This window comes from Phaseolus vulgaris, chromosome 9 (genome assembly GCF_051622355.1).
Source record: "Phaseolus vulgaris cultivar YP4 chromosome 9, ASM5162235v1, whole genome shotgun sequence".
In the NCBI taxonomy this organism is placed as follows: Eukaryota; Viridiplantae; Streptophyta; class Magnoliopsida; order Fabales; family Fabaceae; genus Phaseolus; species Phaseolus vulgaris.
Window position 1 is genome coordinate 12,450,256 of NC_143506.1, and position 16,803 is coordinate 12,467,058.

The following is a 16,803-nucleotide window of genomic DNA, read 5'->3' on the forward strand; positions in this document are numbered from 1 at the left end:
ATGAAAATTACTAAATAGACAATTTATTCCTGCCTTTAAAATGTTATCTTGAATGAGTTGTTGTCAAAAGACTAGAAGTTATTATTTATTGAAACTTTTTTACAAGCTAGTAATATACATAGTGGTTATTTTACAAACCAACTACTTGAAAAGAAATTAAACATCATCGCACTTCTCCAAATCCATCGTGGGAAGTGCACATAAACTATGTGCACGGCAAAATTACCCCTCTTGATGATCATCTATGCCTTAACCAAAATTTAAAGGCCTGATTTAGTAAGCGGTTTTCCTCCACTTTGCCAAACGTGACAGAAAGATTAGTACTTCCGATGGGTCACGCAAAGAGTACAAAGCTTTAGTTTCTCTTGGAATTGAAGACACTATAATTGGATAACCTTGCTCTCTACTCTGTATGACCTGCATAAATTTCACAGGGACTGCATAACTATCAACTCTGCATATTTGCATTAAAAATATTCTGCAGAATTTTCCTTTACATGGAACATATAAATTTCTCTTATCTGTTAAGTGTAATGCATCTAATTATACCAAGTAAAGGTCTAGAGTGTTGCAGAAGAAAAAGAGAGGTATAGTTAGCCATACCTTAAAAGCATCTTCATCAGTTCTATCATCTCCAATATACACAGGAAGGATATCATTGCAACTGCTTAATCCTAATGTGTCAAGAAAATATTCTACAGCATTTCCTTTGTTCCACTTTATAGAAGGCCTTATTTCCATAACCTACAAATAAACAGTATTCAGTGCTTTTGTTCAGTGCGGAAGAGAAAACCAATAGAATTGAATCTGTCTTAAAGAGGTAGAGTTAAAAATGCATGTATAATCTGAATACCTTTTTACCCTCTGTCAAGCAAAATTGTGGATGATTTTCAAGCACAGACTTCACTTTCATTTCCAAAAGATCATAATCCTGGATTTAAACATATTTTGAAAAAAAAAATATTGCTTACTGAATACTGTTAATCATTGAGGAAAAGAGAAATGTAAAGAAATAATGATAAGAAAAAATTATTAGAAATTAAAGGTTACCTCGTCTTGGACCTGCCGGAAGTGTACAGAGATGCAGAATCCGTTGTCCTCAATCATTGCTCCTTTGATTTCCTTTACTTCAATCTTTAGTATTCTTAATATCTGTTAGCACAAACAGTCATAGTCAAACATTCAGTTCTGTACATATAAAGGTTAGATTTTGATTCTCTAACTTGCATAACATTTTCCAGTAGCTGGCCATAGTTTTGACTCTACTTCACCCCTCATCTGGGTTATCTTCTTTCAGAGAATAGTTTCTACAGTAGATTGTTTTCTTATTTTTTCATTGAATACAAAAAAATAAAATATACTGCATACAAAAACCAATTACTGCATGAAATGAGAAACATGGAATACGCAAATATATAATTTTGTAATTTTACTGACCTCTCGAATTGCTGGCAAATACTTCTTGGCAGGTTGAAAGGGAACTTCTGTGCCCTAAAAATTGAGAATACTTACATTAACTAACTATTTACGAGAGACATTTAATTTAAGAAAATGCAGAGTAGTGACACTAACATATTTTTTACCTTTTTTGTTAACACAAAATGACATAACATTCATGTTTAACTTACAAATATTTCATTCTTAAAGGATTCAAAACAATAACTGTGAGGACAGAGTAACTCACACTTTTGTTAATGGCAATATCAATATGCTCGCCTGCAGAGGATGTAACTGGCATTGATGGTGCCATTATGTCCATGCCATGGCTTCCAGCATAATATAAATTATTTAACTTCACGAAATCTTTTACCTAAATCATAAAATAAGGAGAGGAATTAAAAAAAAAAGAGTAACTACTTATAATTAGAAATCAACTCAGACACTGGCATCAACATCAAATTGAAGAACTGATCAACTAACCTTATCTCTGCTTCTTCCACTGATTATTGCTGTTGGAAAATACGTAGCAACTTCACATACAGCTGCACGCATCTGCCATTTACATTGTACAACTCATTCAGTGAATTAGAAACTCTAGAATTGGGTTTAATATATGAAATGGTTATATAATGTGGTTAATTACCTCATCAGACATGAAAGCACGTTCAGGATCATTTACAATCGGGGATAAGGTACCATCGTAATCCAAAAAAATGATGATCCTCTTCCCTATGGCTGCTTTCATCAACCTTTCAAATGATTTCAATGCCGAAGGGTGTCTTGTCTAATCACACAAACAAATAACTCATCAAATAACATAAACAGTGCATTACTACTCACAAACATCTCCCATCAACTTTCTTACTCTAGTATATATGTATATGTTTTTTGGTTCTGTTTGTCACACTCAAAAGATTTACATACTTGAGAATTTGTTATTTCTATTTCTTGTATCATGTTTCTGTCTTAATAGTTTATTTCTTGTTGAGAAAATTTGAACCCAAGTGCCTCCATGAAAATAAGTTCTTCAAAAAATGAATTCCACTTTTTTAATTACAAAAATGTTACTTTTTTTTTCTAGTCTTTTTAAAATTAAGGTGGATTGGGTGTGTGCAATGACTTATTGAATCTTGTATCATTTGAGAATAGTTTAATCCAAAAATCTGAAATACTTGCTTTTGAAGTTAAAAAATAAATAAATAAGTAATTTTATGTTTTACTAGGTTGGTACTTACCACCCATGAATCATAGCCAGACAAAATGTAATTGGTATTGGTTTCTGAATGATCAATCAAATTCAGTGCTGTTCTTTGGATTAATGAGTTTTCATGAACATCAATGGGGTCTTCCTTTGCTTTGAAAATTGGTTGTGACATCCATTTAGTGGTATGTGATGTTTGAAATCCCATAATCTCTTGTAACTGTGTCAACTTCCTCTTGAAAATCTAATATATACCACAAAATAAAGTAAGAAATAACTTATTAGATTGCTTCCAAACCATGGTTAGTGTCAACAGGAGAAAATATATAAGAGCATGTCTTGATTTACCTTCAATGTGACAAGGAGAAGAAATATATAGTTCATATTTAGTTGGAATTTACTGCACTAATTCCTTTCAACTCTCACAGAATCTAATATCCTGAAAACAAAAAATAGTAAAGATATATAAATTCACATTATTACATGAATTTTATCAATCATTAAACAAACAGGATAAATAAATAACCGAAATGCTTCAATGTAACCTATCAATAATTAAGCATTAACAAATAGTTCTAGCTTAATTTTTTATCCACTTCTGATTCTTTATCAATCATAAAAAAAACAGAACAAAAAAATTTGAATAGGGTCTATATTTGCTTATGGGCTCGAACCCAACTAATAATTCAAGAGACAAGGACAAACTCGGTAAAGATAAATTATCCACAACGAAGTGTGACTAGAAATTGCATGGTCTATCTGTGGGTCCCCACTGTGAACATGAAATGATGATTGTGATTCTAGAAAGGTTTTTTCTTCCTACACCTCTATGGAAATTACCTTGTACCCATAGATAAGTGAAAAGATAATTTTGTCTTTAAACAATATATTTCAAGTTCTACAGTTTGAAGGTGTATTTTTTCTGTTTACATCTTCCAGAGTGTTTTCAAAACTAGAAATACCTTCTCATTCTACAATCTAAACTATTTTTTTTATAAAAAAAAATATTTAATATTATAAAATCTAGAAAGTATTTCAAAAATACTATAATCCAAAAATACTTTCTAAATTCTATAATTAATAATATATTTTTTAAAGAAATTCATTATGAATTATTCAGAAAATATTTCTAATTCGAAAATACTTTATGAATTTTATAAATTGGAATTTTTTTATCGCCCATTTCGAAATAAAAACAATCAAATAGAATAAAGAGTATTTTTATTTTTATATTTTAAGAAATATGAGATGACAAACTGCACAAAGGAATAATCTTCTAAAAATAATGTCAAACAAAACAACAAATCATAACTATTATTCTATTTCTTTCAATTTCTAAATTTTATCCTACATTTCAAATAACTATTAAAATAATAAAAAAACAATTTTGTTTTCATATTAAAAAAAGTTATCTTAACTGATATCCTTTTCTAAGAACATTATAGAAGCAGAATTTTTTTTTTCTACTTTTTGAAAGTTGATTTGTATTTATTGTTACATTTACTCTTTGAATTATAAATATTTTTATTTCATTATAAAAGGAGTTTTAAACATTATAAACAATATAAATGTTTAGCCTCAAACAGTATTCAAAATTACCTTAAATTTTAATTAACTGTAATTTAGGTGCATTTATTTGAGTACATTAAACGTTTTATGACCTTTTTTTTTCCTTTTCAAAATTCAAATTTAATATTTTATATCTTATTTATGAAAAAATCAAACATCAGTCAATAAAAATAAATAAGTTAGAACAGTTTTTGCAATGTTGTAGGAAAAAAGAAAAAAAATGTTTCAATTTCTAAATTTTTGACCAAAATTAAATAATAACTTTTAAAAACACAAAAAATGCGCAAGCTTGTGATGAACAAGTTTTTAATCTCAACACATAAGTTCATTTTTGTGCTTTTTTTTTAAGTAATCAAATATATATAAAAAAAAAGACTGTTTTTCAATGAAAGATGAAAATATTTTGAATTATAAAAAAAATAGATACTAAATACATTTAAGTATATTTAATTTTGACCAAAAAATCAAAAATCATATAGTATATCTTACAGAAAGAAAAAACATAACAAAGGTAATAGTTATGCTCTAGTCAAATTGTTCACCATTATTGATGGGATGAACTGATGTAATCGTCCAATAAAATCATGACATATACAGTCCTAATAGACAAGATTAGTTATTCTATTTCTATCCTATCGAAAAAGCTTAAACTCAAACATAGATATTAATAGAGAAGACTGCATTTGAAGTGCTTCAAATAGTTTTTATCTAGGAAGTCATTTTCACCCATCAAGTTCAATGAACAATTTTCATAAGCAAAATAGTGTTGTGGTCATTTTCAATCATTCTAGAAAAACCATCAGCTAACAAATGGTTCCAGTGGGCCAAGTAACTAAGGAATAAAGTAGCTACACAGCATGGAGGTCATTTTCCATAGATAATTTTTCATCTGTGGTTTAGACAGAAATGCATGAAAAACAATACAAAAACAAAAAACAAAAGGGCAATACATTATTGAAGTACAAGATTTGACAACTTGTCTGCATACAAAGACAAAGTTTGAAAGACCTTTGTGAGTAGGGTAGGATATTAGTCTATTCTGACTCAGATGACAGTGACACAAGCTAAAAAAAGTTGAGAATTTAGGCCTACATCAACGGAGTAACTGCTCTCTGATGTCTGTGTTATTTAGTCTTTTGGTTTCACTCAACCACCCCTATCCCCTTCTAACTGAAATCAGTTTCGTTACTCCTAGCTTGACTAATCCAATCAAGGTCTAATATAACTACACTATCACACACATACAACTTTATCCACTAACAATCTTTCAGACAGTCTAACATGACAAATCACTACCTAGACACATGCTACTGATTTTCATGATGTGATTAACAGTAACAACAATAATCATATTTCTTCTGACTCAGATCAACTCCATGAGAAGGAGCAGATCGTATAGGAGTGTAAAATGGTTTCCATTGAAAGAATATATAAGTTTTACCTGCCATTCAATGAACAAATCTTTAGCTTTACTGGGAATTAACAAATAGATTAGACAAAAATTGGAAATGACTTTTACTTCCCATAAAGTTAATTAAAACAATAAATTTTATCTACCCTGTCAGTCCTATGTTAAATATAATTTAAAACCAGACAGACATGTAATATAACTACAGAGACATAGACTAAGTAAAATTAGATGTCCATTCATAAAGTCTCTTTTGATAACATTTCGTACTCACACATACATTATTTTTATCTATGATATATATCAGACATGACATGACTTGTATCTCCAAATCAGAATGAACAAAAACATATTGGGTCATCAAAACAGTTTCAACTCTGTTATGCAAAGTGACAAATCAAGGTTGGTGAATCTGTTATCAGATGAAATTAACCACATGTTTCTGAACAGTCTTTTCTACAAATGAAAAAGAAATATCACTAACCAATGTAACATTTACACAAGAAAGAATAGACAAGTGGGATATGCATCAACAGTACACGTGTAAGAACAATCAACACGTGTAAGAACAAGAAACTAGACAGAAACACCTTTTATCAATTAAAAAAAGGTAAAAGGATACGCTAAGATAAAAATGACTCTTGACTTTTGAGACCGAAAGTGTGAATTCAAATAAGAACTAGCAAGAACTTAATTTAATCATATAAGGACAAAGATTTCACGTGTCGAATAACAAAACGGTTGATACCATAAGGTTCAGAAACCAGAAAGTGGAAAGTGTACCGGACATCCAAGTACGACAAACTGGTCAAGTCTATAGAAAACTATTGGTACCTAATGCTAATATAATAATTCTTCTCTGATAATTATAATTACTTTAACAAATATAGTACACAAAAAAATGGGTAAAATTGTAAACAGTTGGGTCAAACATATCAATTATGATAATTCTACACTTGTAATAGGTGTATTAGTTAATTATAGGTAAAGGATGTAGAGGTTTATAGTAAAAATCAAGAAGAATGAACTTACCATTGACCTAGTAGCTAAGCAATCAGTAAATACCTTCATGCAGTATAAGAAAGGACCCAGTGAAGAAACCATTAACAGTGAGTAACATAATGAAAATTCCATCAAACACTCATATGTGTTGTATGGATAGCTTACAAATATTTGTTGTCTGTAGCACTAGAAATGATTTTATTCCAATAAGTACTGCAAAACATTGATATTATTCAATTGGTTTCAGCAAAAGCTTCCAATTTATGTGTTTAAAGAAACATAAAAATAACTCAAGCAAAAACTAACTACTATTAATTCAAAGAGAATATTTGAATCTTTTGTACTAGAAAAATAGCATATTCTTTTGTCACACATCTAACTGTAATAAGGTTCCTTGATATATAAAGAATATGAAAGAAAATTACTGTACACAGTCTTGTATCTTTGTGATTACATACACAAAATACCATATTCAGTAAAACACTACACAACTGTTATCCTTAAATTAAAAGGCAAAATACAACTCAAGCATCCAAGATCTAGAGACTATTTAGTATACTCAATCCACTTCTCATGTCCTGTAGACAACAAAATCTAACTCTTAAATATTTGGAGAGTTTGTAAAGAAATCTTGTGTTCTGCTAACATGTTAATTCAAGAAACCAACAGCTGCAACAGTGCAGCAGCACACAGAAAGACTAACACATATGTTATATATTATTTATTTATAAAATAGACAAGGTTTTCTCTTTCCTGAAATAAAAGAGTTGTCCGGAACTAGTTGAGTTCTGATTCTAGTTGCAGCAGCTACATGCAATCCTCAATTCTACTTGTTTCTCATTTCACAGTGGAAAATGCTAGAAAAAACTAAAATTATATATAACAAATTTAGAAAAGAAAAATAATTTCTATCAGGATAACATAACATATATAATCGGTGTTTATATCTTTAAGGAGGCGAAAAATATTTTTAAAAAAAATAAAGAAAGTGAAAAGCAGAGGAAACCATGATAAGTTGACACGACAAATAAAAGTGCATGAAGGAAGGGTTGTTTGTGAGCAAATTAAAGAAGTGTCCAAAACCAGACACAGAAACAGAACATTTTCTATTGACTACAGACTTTAACCGTTATCTAGGCACATGTCCTTTCATCCAATGTCTAGCTTACTACTCAGCCGGATACTTTCTACTACAAATCTGAATTGAGTCAGATCATGGGTCCAACTCAGTGCCACATGTACGGTACACATATTGAGCCGAAGTAGTGCGTGGCACCAACCTTCATGGACCCCCCTAAATGGTTGTTTGGGAAAATAGGAAAAAAGATCAAGAAAAAATTAAAAAAAACTGAATTCCAACCGCTTTTCTCGGTTCTCGTGTATAATCTCTTCTTTTTCTCTTCTACTTTTCTCATGAAAAAAAAAACATGATTATTATTAAATGTAAGTGAAAATTTCTACTTTCCTCATGAAAAAAAAAAACATGATTATTATTAAATGTAAGTGAAAAAAAAAGAAAAAACAAAATAATAATAATAACACCGGAGCCGTAGTGGAAAGGGAATCAAAATCAACCAAAAAAAACCACCGATGATATGAAAAAAAAACGTGAAGGATATAATCTCACCGACAATTATTATTATTATTTAAAAAAAAACGACAGAAAATAGAATAGAATCGAAACTGTTAAGGATATCACATAGGAAAGACATGCAATGAAGCAAAACGAAAATATTAGATGAATAACTACATTATATTTTGTAATCCAACCGAAAGGAATGGTTAAGCAATAAATATGGGTATTGGGGAACAAAATGAAGATTTGCAGAGAAAATACATGACTTAGTCAGAAGATAAGGTCTTACCAAGATTATACAGTGATGCTGGTTGCTGCGATGCAACTACTTGTGTGGTGTTGTGATTTCTGAGAAGATAGAAAGAGAGAAGAGCTTGAATGAAGGGGTGTGTGAGAGAGAGAGAAAGGGGAGAAGGTAGAGAAGAAGAAGAGAGGTATTTATAGAAGGGAGGTTGAGGAGTATGGGGTTTGGTGAATGCCAAGTGCCAAGGGTGGGCCATGTAGAGGGAGAGATTCCATTAACTGCTATTTTGAAGTTGCATGATTTGGGGCTTCAAACTTTAAATCATCTGCAATTACTAATATAGGTCTAAATTGTCTCTTTTTGCAAATTTAGTATTTTCTAAACACAGTCCTCTCTCTCAATACTTTTTTGTTATAATCATGTTCTCAATTTCTACTTTCTTCTAATGTACAAAAAAAAAAAACTATTTTTGTACTTTTTCCTTTATTACTATGTTTTTTTTTTTTACCTTGTTTGACTTGAAAGCATGAAATTTAAGGTAAAAGTCTATTTATAAAGATAATTTAGGATTTGATTTCCCATTTGGATATACATATGACTAAAGATACTATTTTACTTCAAAATAGATCTATTTGGTTGGAGTGAGATTAGTTATGTGCTAAATAAAAACTGCAAACACCTTATTACTCTTCAAATAGATCTATTTGGTTTATCCTTACCTATCTATATTTATTAGGAATGTTGAATTTAGACTTTTAAAGAAGAAAAACCACTCCACAATTAGATCCAATGAAGCCAACTTTTATTTATATATATATGTAATAATTTGCAGACTAATCTAATACAGGACAAATATATTATTGAAGTATCATAAGCAACAAAACAGAAAAAAAAGATGAAGTTAAAAATCTTAAACACTGTCAAGTACTTTCTCATAGACCACACTAGTTATTGATGTGTGAGATCTTCTTCTCTTAATCCGAAATAAAAAAAATCTTTAAATTCCTAAAGTGATTTTAGATATTGCAGCATATGCCTAACTCAATCCTATAAAATCAGCTTATAGGGTTAAGGTTTGCACCTACTTATATACATTGAAAGACTCTAATCTCTAGTCGATGTGAGATCTCCAACAAATATAATAAACTTGTATCATAAGTTTAATATATTTATACTTACTAAAATCTAATAATAGATTTATTATATAATTTTTAATTATAAAATTATGTAATTTATTTATAATAAGAAAGTAAGTTAGAATTATGAATATAATAATAGTAGAAAAAATCCATAACATATTTTTATTCATTTTTCAAATATATCATATTAGTTTCTAATTTAAAATTGTTAAAATTAATTACTTTCCAAGTAAAACCAGACAATATTGAAATGAAAAAATATTTATAATGTATTGAAATAATTATGTATGATATATTTATTGTAAGAGTCATACTTATATATATATATATATAGAATTAAAAAAATTCTATAATATAAAATTTTAAGATTTTAAGTTTTAAGTAAAACTCTATATCTTATAAAAAAAAACATACTTTTGTGTCACATGAGTCTTATTATTTCTATTGGAGTATAAAAGTTGGAAACTTATTTTTAAAAATGATATACAATGCATTGAATTTTTTTTATAACCATTCATTTTCTAATAAATTGTATTATATTAATATTCTTTGCATTAATTATAACTATTTTTAAAAGCATACACAACCTATGCTTAGAAAATTCCACAAAATCTATAAATGAGTATTGTCTAGTCTAAATAAACTATATGTTATGGCAATGAAAAAACCAGGAAATTTTTTTTGAAAAAACAAAACTTAACCTACGTTAATGACAAATGTTTAGTATAACATTATTTTAACTTTTAAATAAGTCAACCTAATTAATATATATAGATAATTATTTTAATTGTAGAAGTGAACTTGCTTTTATTAATGAATATATATAGTTATATACTTTTGAAATTTATATCAAAGTATTATAGTATATTTAATTTAAACTTTTTATAAATATTTTAAAAGTTAAGAAACCAATAATTTATTTTATTTTTAATGTTTTAAATTTATTCTATTATATCTTTAATATTATTTTATTCTGTTTATTATTTCATTTCTATTACTGTTTTATAATTAAATTATTAAATTTTAAACCAATATATTAATATTCAATGACTAATTTAAACTTAAATGAAAATGTGTTAATATTAAACTAAAAAATAAATATACTTCCCCTATTTTTTCCTTCATTATAATTAAGAATAACAGGTTTTAAAAATTATGAATATTAGATGATATTTACTAAAATAATCATTAAATAACAATTAAATTTAGAAAAAAAAAATAATTATTCATTATATTAACTAAACTAGATAATAACAAATTATTGGTATCTAAAAATATTCATATTATTAATAAAAATTTATAAAATGATTTTTAATTTGGTATCTAAATTAGTTATCAAGGATTTAGTTACTAATATTTTATAATCTAAATTAGTTTCTAAAAGAATAATAAAAACTAATTTAAAATATAAAGTAGTTAGTAGTTAAAATCTTGGTATTTAATGGTAAGATATCAATTTAAATATTACTTTATAATTTTTTATTAATGATAGAAACTACTTTATATACCAATAATTCTTTTAATATATAAATTGGTCTCTAATTTAGTCAATATACTAATTAACTATTTTGATATCTAAAATTATTTTTATTTAATGATTTTTCTAGAGTGATTATTATATAGTGTGGATGATATTTTTTGTTATCAATTACCTTCAATTTTTAAATTAAGATTAAAAAATTAATGAGCTAGTTTTGTAATATTTAGGAATAGACATTTTTTTAAGGATATCTTCTGAATTTTCACATACACATAATGTTTATATACATAGTATATCACACAAAAAAGACAACAAATAACAAGTAATCTATTTGAAAGATGTTATCTAATAAAAACAACTTTAATTCATCACAACAACAAATTAAAAAATAACTCCATTTCATTAATACATTATATACATATTGTAGATCACATGAATAAATATAACAAAATAATATTTCCAAAGAAATATCTATTTTTATGTCTTTCAAAATACTTGTATTAAGTATATTCAATTATATACTAACATTTTATTCATCTAAGATTTAGATCAACAACAAACCTAAAAGTCAAGGATCAAGATGAGTTCATTGCAATCCAAGTCACACATCTATAAATGTCATAGTGCGCAATAACTCTCAATCAGCTCCTCACTAATTGATATCTTTAGTATATGTGACTTGAACTAAAGAAATCATTCTTGTTATGTTATATATTCATTTACTTAATACGCAAATTCAATCATGGTTCACAAATCATCCCAAACAATCATGGTTCACAAATCATTCCAGACTTGTGACCACTCATCTTTATACATGTATATCATTCGTAGACATTATCTTTAAATCACTACAATATATTAAAATAAACTAAATCCGTGAATATATATATCACTACAAGAAAATCATGAAATAGAAACCAATTTTAGAGACAAAAAATAATTAGTTTTTATATTGACTAAATTAGAGACCATTTTAGAAACTAAAAAAACTTTTGGTTTTTAAATTAGTTTTTATTATTGTTAAATAGTTTCTAAATTGGTATTTAATTAGTTTCTAAATTGCTATCAAACAAGAACAAATTCAATAACTCATTCACTTCAAGATTAACTTACACTATATCAACTATACCAATCAACCAATTTTTCATATTCAAACAAAATATATTCACCAACTACCATAAAACATTCATATTAAAATCAACATATTCACATTTGATTTCAAACAATATCTACATTACTCGGAAACAATCAATCCTGCAAATAAAATTTGGAACTACTGACGATGTCACCCCCACATCCAGATCTTCTATCCTAGGGTTCTATTTGAAATTAAAACTAGCTTTCCTTGCATGAGTTTGAGCAAGTGCTCACTAAGAGTTTCAAACCTACCAAAAGCTCAAGGGTAGCTTAACCTGTACCACAAAGTCCTGATAAAAAATCTAACTACATCACTAAAACCCTGAGCTAACAGGAACTAATCTCAAAGCTAAAAACTCACATGCAACAACATTCACCAAGACAAACTTAACATTTCAAAAATTGACTCAAAGGAAAAAAGAGCAAAAATGAACTTATTAGGTCTAAAACTATGATCAGATAGTCTTGTAGTATTCGCTATTAAGAATCAAATGATTGACTCTGATCGTCATTCTGATGACAAAGATGTTCAGAAAGTTAAAGAGAAGATAGAGGAAGGAAATAAAAAAAAAAGTTAGAGAGAGAATGTTCTTTTAAAATAAAACTTCAATAACTGATTTTTCTATTTATATATTTTTTTTCACTTTAATAATAAAATATTCAAGTGTTATTTAAAATAATATCACTTATACTCTAAAGCTATTTTCTAGTTTGTTACAAAATTATTTAAGAAGATAGTAATTTTTATAAATTAGATTTTCAATTGTAAAAATTTTAACTTTATATATTATTATGTATTTTTTTTTATGATGCCTTGTTATTATTTTCATGATATAATTTTAAATTTTAGTTTTTAAAAATTTGATATTTTTAGCTTGTCGGAAAGGAATCAATATTTTTAGCTTTTCTATAACTTTTGAAATGTGTAACTTGATTTCCCAACTGAACACATTTATTCCCATTATTAAAAAACTACAATCCTTACTTTATGGGTTTCTCAAGAATTATTTACACATAACAAACCGCTATTAATTTTATAATATGTGTGACCTTAGTCTTATTAATATACTTAACACTTGCTTTATTTTTAAATATTTCTAATACCTAAGTATGAAAAAAATTGCATGTATTAAAAACAAAATGTACATGGAATGTCATAAATTTTTGTCTTACTTTTTTAACTAAATTTAAAGTTTCAATTTAATAATATGTGTAAATAATTTCATTAAATATATCTCATATTATTAAGATAAAGTTCTAAATCTAATTGATAATTCAATTATATATATATATATATATATATATATATATATTTTGAAATAATGCTTTAAAAGAGGGTTTAAATAGAACTTTGTACTCTTCTCAAAGAAAACTAAGCTAGACCATCTAATGAACAAGAATAACAAACAACACAATAAATTTCATATAAATTTTATGTTGGTTCACCCAAACTCACGAGGTACATCTAGTTCTCCCTCAAGTAGATAACTAAAAAGGTTTTATTAAAAAAATCAATTGATTACACATACCATTATTACTCTTGGTTACAAACGAGTAAGCAAATCATTCATAGTTCTCACAAGTACACAAATCACTCTTTGTTATACCGTCTTAACCTCTCTTTCATATTAAGACCTCTTAAAAAGAAAAGAATAGTTTCAAATAAATGACAAATTAAGCTCACTAGAAAGACTTCACAAAGTGAAGAATCACAAAGGCTATCATTCACCTACAAAGATATGATCACTTATGTTATCGTGTGAACTTCATCTTCAACCTGAATCCTTTATATAATCTTGGAAGATGACCTTTGTGGTTCTTGTTTGGTTGAGACTTGATCTTTAATGAGAATTTTCATCTACACGTGGCATAGAAGCTCGATATAAATCTTTAAAGTATGTTTGCCTTTGTTATGTTTATAGAAACAATTCAAACCAAATTTATATGTATGATAGTTAATCACAATTCAACACAAACGCATAGATTCGTTTATTTCCCCTTAGGTAGATAATTATGAGATCGTTTGTAATAAGACGTTTTTAATCATAGGTAATATAGACATTGAAAATAAAATTTTAAGCACTTGCTTTTTTATCTTGAAAACATGTAACCATTACGACTTGATTATTGTTTAAGTATGTTAATAACACATGATTTATAAGATTATCTATCACAAGACTTAAGCACTAGATGATCTTATGAATATTATGAAACATATATTAATAAGTTTAGATACTATATTTACATTTAAACATATAGAATGTTTGATAAATTTATGCATAATCTACTAAGGTTAGATCTTCTAGTGGAACTTATATAGTGTTTGATAAAACTTATCATGATCTACTAATGTTAGATCTGGTAGAGCTTATTTATTAACTTGAGTGCATTATGAATTTTTTAATGTAAAAGTGTAAAATAATTTGTTTTGGGTTGAATCAATGATTAATAGTCATTCAAATTCATGTTTATGAGTTTGATATGATAAATGACTAATGTAGTTTAAATATAGTCAGGACTTTATCTATTAAATAATAAATTGTAAAGCATGAAAATTTTTATAAAAAAATAATATTTATAATTTTTAAAGCTATATGTGTCACACCAAATCCATAAACTTGTATGAAATAAAAGTAATTTGGATGTATCTTTATACAGTCTATAAGAAAAAAAATTGTTTATTTTGATATTTTATTAACAATCATTTTTAATATAAATTATGTTCATTGAACTCTCCATTCATTATTTTTTAAATTTTTTAAAATAAAAATAAAAATTTATGAATTTACATGTAAAAAATTAAATTTATAAAAAAAAAATCATATTATTTTATTATGATCCACAAAATGCCATAACCGATATCAGATAAAATATAAACTTTAATTGATGAACAAAAGAGTTTTTTCTTTAATTCGTTGGTGGAACTAAAATATCATATTTCAGGTTAATCTTACTAATTTGTGTTTAAGGTTTAAGTAAAAATTAATAATAGAAAGAAATACAAAGCACATACATTTTATTATAGTATGCTCTTTAGGAGAAGTTTATTGAAAATATTATGGATATGACTTTTTTATGTGATGATTTTATAGTTTTAAATGGGAGTAATTGAGAAGAGTAGATGGTTAAAATATTTTAATTAGAAACCGACAGCTTTTTAAATTTATTTTGGGAATGATACATGGAATATAGATTCAGATTGAAATATGTGCCGTGCAAGTTATATACTTTATAAGCACCAACAATCTACACGAAACTCTCCCTATCAATTATCACTCACTCTTACTATAAACAAAGCTAATTCGTATATAATTTTTCTTATTAGTACCAATAACACATTATAAAATAATAATTAATTATTATATTAATTAAATTAAATATATTTTAAAAACTAAAAATTATTAGTATAAATTATTTTTTATTTTAATAAATTATTTTTAATTTAATACTTAATTAATTAATTACTAAAATTTAAATTTAAATTTAAATTTAAATAACTGATAGGTAAAATATTTAAACTAACTAAATACAATTCTAAAAAATTATTTATCAATAATATAAATTAATTTAAATATTATCAATTTTTAATTTTTAAAATAGTATTTAATTTAGTTGATATAATAATTAATTATTTTTATCTTTAAAATTAATTCCTATTTATTAATTTTTTAATTACATAGGAAAGTATGATATATTATAATGGAATCACCAATTTAACCAAAAAGAATATTACATAAGAAAGTAATGGAAACACTAAAGGGTTTATGTTGTTCCTATGTGAAATTGTACCAACCTCTGGAACATAAAGGGAAAGGTAAGAAGAGATAAGAGAATGAAACTGAATATCATACTAAAAGTATGCATTTGGTTTAAGTTTGGGTGGAAATTTTGGGTGATTCTGACATTGCGTAAAACATGGTACACTATAAGAACAAATTGTTAGAAATCTAAAGTCAAAGAGGAAAAACATAATGTTCTAAGAACAATGCAGAGTTGGTGAATATAATCAATACATATACTTTGACAACACATTATAATAATATAATAATACTTTTAACTAAAAATAAATTAAATATATTAATTTATTAACTTATTAGAGTGTGAAATGTATGTTTTTTTTTATTGTTTGTGATGTTAAGATATTATCATTTTTATTCAAAATATTTGCAAAAATTATTTAGATGACATAGATTAGATGAAGTTTTTTTTATAAATTTTAATATAATATTATTGAAATCTATATATCTTATAGTATTTTTAAGTCCTTAGCTCTAAACACTAGTTTATTTCATACAAATTACATTTACGTTTATTAGAACAACACACTGTTTTGAGAAGATGTTTATAATATATTAGGGGGAAATTGTAAACATCAAATATAACTATTGAAACTATAATAATTAAAACAATTTTTTAATACTTTTTTCTTTTAATATATTTTTTCTTAAAAAAGTTATTGGGTTTCTTAAAATTATTTTTAAATTAAAGTAACTAAATATTTCTCAAATATTTGCTCTTTTGCGCATAATTTATTTTCAAAGCCTATGGTGCACATATTTTCGAAATCGATATGTATATTTTTTTTAAAATAAAGATAGATGTAAAAT

General features: G+C 26.2%; 1 protein-coding gene across 1 annotated transcript; it reads right to left on the reverse strand.

Moving 5' to 3' along the window:
* Window positions 1-57: 57 nt before the first annotated feature.
* On the reverse strand, window positions 58-8,751 carry LOC137820831 (putative trehalose-phosphate phosphatase C). The gene is made up of 11 exons (XM_068625100.1): window positions 8,486-8,751; window positions 2,990-3,080; window positions 2,676-2,885; window positions 2,084-2,224; window positions 1,921-1,992; window positions 1,685-1,810; window positions 1,438-1,491; window positions 1,051-1,152; window positions 854-931; window positions 604-744; window positions 58-417 (listed from the first exon to the last, which is right to left on the reverse strand). The coding sequence occupies exons 2-11, from the start codon at window positions 3,023-3,025 to the stop codon at window positions 274-276; spliced, it is 1,104 nt and encodes a 367-aa protein (XP_068481201.1). The 5' UTR covers window positions 3,026-3,080; window positions 8,486-8,751; the 3' UTR covers window positions 58-273.
* Window positions 8,752-16,803: the final 8,052 nt, after the last annotated feature.